The following is a 3,476-nucleotide window of genomic DNA, read 5'->3' as shown; positions in this document are numbered from 1 at the left end:
TGGACATTTCTTTTTTTATGTCAATAATTACGGGTAGGTAATTCTTTCATTTAGCTTCTTTATTTATAACTGCCATACACTCAAAACTGAGAGGGTCGAATGTCAAGTTTGCACCGGTTGTAGTGACCATAATCAAAAAGGGAATATATATATATATATATATATATATATATATATATATATATATATATATATATATATATATATATATATATATATATGTCAGAGGAAGACGGACGAAAACCACACATCACTAGGCTATCTTTTTTTATTATTTTGCCGACGTTTCGTAATTGTTTACAGAATTACATCTTCTGGGCTGCACATAAGAAAAGATGAAAACATAAAAAAGTTAAAAGTATAGTCTAAAAGTTCATTTAAAATACATTAGAGTAAAAATGAAATCGATAAAAATAAAAACAACCAACCTAGAGGTGAGACAGCAAGGAACTAAATGGAAGGAAACCACCACAGTACGAACTTATGCTAAATACAATTGACTCGCAGAAGTATGGGTGTTTAATGATGGTACGGGTTCTTTTATAAACAACGACTCAAGGATTGTTAACTCTTGTGGTTTGGTAGTATGGCCGATTACACTGAAATCTTTGTTGTCAATGTAGGTTTTACATTGTTTTGCATGGTTCCTGATATTGGAGTGCTCTGGGTTTGAGATTCTGCTCCCTGTGCGGAAACTGATTCCCCGATGTGAATCGATGCGCACCTTAAGTAGCCGACTGGTGGATCCCACGTAAATCCCTGAAATACATTTAGGGCAAGTATATTTGTAGATGACACCAGAAGACATATAAGGACACAGCTGATCTTTAATCTTAAACAAGGAGCCTATATTAAGAGGATTTTTGGGGATTAATTTGACTGATATGGCTGGGAAATGGTCATGAATAATTTGCGTGAATCTCTTTTGAAAGGTTAGGTCATGGATATATGGAAAGGTTGCATAGAAACTCATTTTTGGTACAGTTGGAACGTCAGGTATTCTAGAGAAATGTCTATTTAGTAATTTATTTAATTTTCTATATACTAACCTAGGTGGGAAACAGTTACCTTTAAAGAAATTAACTAGAAATAGAATCTCATTATTCATATATATATATATATATATATATATATATATACTATATATATATATATATATATATATATATGAATAATTATCACATCATTGTGACTCATATAAATTATTCGAGCTACAACTGTCCTTTAATATCCAATTCGCTCTTCCTCAGAATTGATATATTTTCATATTTGTAAACCGAAGGGGAAATAGACGTTATCGATTCGGCTAACGTTAATGACGTCTTGGTTTCCATTCTGTCCGCTGGACAGTGGTTCGAACCCACGAGAGGACGAAATTATTATCAACTAAAAAATTCCCCTTTGGTTAACATTTATGAAAATATATTAATTCCGAAGTAGAGCGAATTAGATATTAAAGGACATTTGTGTAATATATTATAATATATATATATATATATATATATATATATATATATATATATATGTGTGTGTGTGTGTGTGTGTGTGTGTGTTTGACCTAACTTCTTTGTCTTCGTCTCTCAGTCAACTGGACGTCTGAGTCTTTTTGGCTCCATTTTCAAGGTCCTCGCAGACCACCCCCCCCCCCCCTCTCCTCTCTCTCTCTCTCTCTCTCATCTTTTGCTTTTCTGCTCTTTGAGACGCCACTATTGATTATGACATTCTCTCTCTCTCTCTCTCTCTCAACTCTCTCTCTCACTCTCTCTCTCACCTCTCTCTCTCTCTCTCTCTCTCTTACTTCCATGTCCTTAAAGAAAGCGGTCATTGATTTCAACTCTTGTCTTCTAACCATCTTCGTTCTTTTTCTTGTGATAAATGTTAATCGGTACCATAAGCTTTATTATTCGTTTCCGAAATATTCACTTATTTTCCCACCCTTACCACACCCTCCGCCCACCCCTACTAGCCGCCCAAACCTCACCCCCCCCCCCCCCTCTCACCCAACCAACACCTTACACGCCAACACACAAAGAGCGTCTGACCGAAAAAAAGCAAGAAAAGACTATTTCGTGAATTTTTGTGGCAAAAATATTCTTGGAGAAATTCTGCTGCTTTAGGATGTGGTTTATCCTTCACTATTTCATCTGTGCCAGACGCTCTGTCTGCAGCGCCTTCCCATTCTCCTCTGCACAAGGCGTGACCCGACCGCCAGCTTACTTGAGGCGCGTGCTACAATCTACGGCCAAATAGAGCGTTGTTTCACCAGCGATTTTTAAAAAATGACGCTATATTTTGATACAAATAAATTTTCTGTACCATTAACACGCACATTCTTTATTTTTAACATTTTATTCCAATAAATAAATCATAAATATCCTATCTTACAATTCCTGCATCTTTAACTCAACGCGAAACACCTTTTTCTGACCTTTTAGGCTTATTCATAAGGCTTTCCTGCACCCCCAACAAGAACAAGAACAAAATAGTTTGTATGCTTACTCCCCGAGCAAGCGAGAATTGAGTGGCCTCCCACATCATCTTTGTAAAATAAAAAAAGAACTTTTTTATTCGCGCTTAAATTCTCCAAATAAGGTTCATTTCAAAAAACGTTTTACGAATGCCTCAGCTGCACGAAGAAGTAACCAAATCTTTTGCATTACTAAGACCAATAAACTAAACTCTGTAGTAATAATGGTTCATATGACTCCTGTTTCATAAATAAAATGTCCTTCCGTCTGTCATTTAATCTTGACCAAACGGTTGGTCCGATGGGCATGAAACTTGGCAGGGTTATAGTGGTGACCCCTAAGATGGTTTATAATGCGGTTTTATCCTACCCCCCTAAACCCCTCATTTGCTTGTATGAAGTAATTAAGTGATTCAATAGTAAACGAATGAGAATATTGGATAGATAATGAAGACCTTGTCACTCAGAATTCCACAAATTCTCCATCGTTATCATATTTACATTGCTTAGTTCAACTCATGAAGAAAACAAGCTTTTGCAACTTGTAGCTACCTCTGAGTCTTTCATTTCCTCGTTGGGCGAGTGGTTTTTGCGCTCGGCTAGCAATCCTGAATCGGAGGAATTGTTTTCTGGAGGTATTGTGTGTTTGTGGTTGTAAGTTAAATTTCGATGGGAAATTTTACAAACAAACTTTTGGTAGGGCAGTGGGTAACCCTTTATCACCAGTTCTCTCAAATTTCTTTATGGGGCTTTTTGAAAAACATTTTGTTCTTAGATTATCCAAATATTTGTAAAATGTTTACGGTAAGATGATACTTTGGTTATCATCCCTGTAAACGTAGATGTAACGAAAGAACTCATGTCAAAATTAAAAGAGCAAGTCCTGCCAATCAAATTCCTTGTAGAAAAAGATAGTTTTTGCCCTGTTTAGGCATTGTAATAATAATCAGACTTTCCCAAATTGAACATAAAATTATATGAAAGGCAACAAAAAATTCAACTTATGAAT

The 3,476-nt window shown here is 35.7% G+C and overlaps 1 protein-coding gene across 1 annotated transcript in view; it reads right to left on the bottom strand.

The window, feature by feature from the left end:
* Positions 1-417: 417 nt before the first annotated feature.
* Positions 418-3,476, bottom strand: part of LOC135220481 (uncharacterized) — a 257,791-nt gene continuing 254,732 nt past the window's right edge. Inside the window, exon 3 of the mRNA XM_064257609.1 lies at positions 418-759. Coding sequence (XP_064113679.1) covers positions 482-759 — 278 coding nt within the window. The 3' untranslated portion in view covers positions 418-481. The remainder of the gene's footprint in view (positions 760-3,476) is intronic.

This window comes from Macrobrachium nipponense, chromosome 2, assembly GCF_015104395.2.
Source record: "Macrobrachium nipponense isolate FS-2020 chromosome 2, ASM1510439v2, whole genome shotgun sequence".
Taxonomy (NCBI): domain Eukaryota; kingdom Metazoa; phylum Arthropoda; class Malacostraca; order Decapoda; family Palaemonidae; genus Macrobrachium; species Macrobrachium nipponense.
This window is presented reverse-complemented; position numbering and strand designations above follow the sequence as displayed.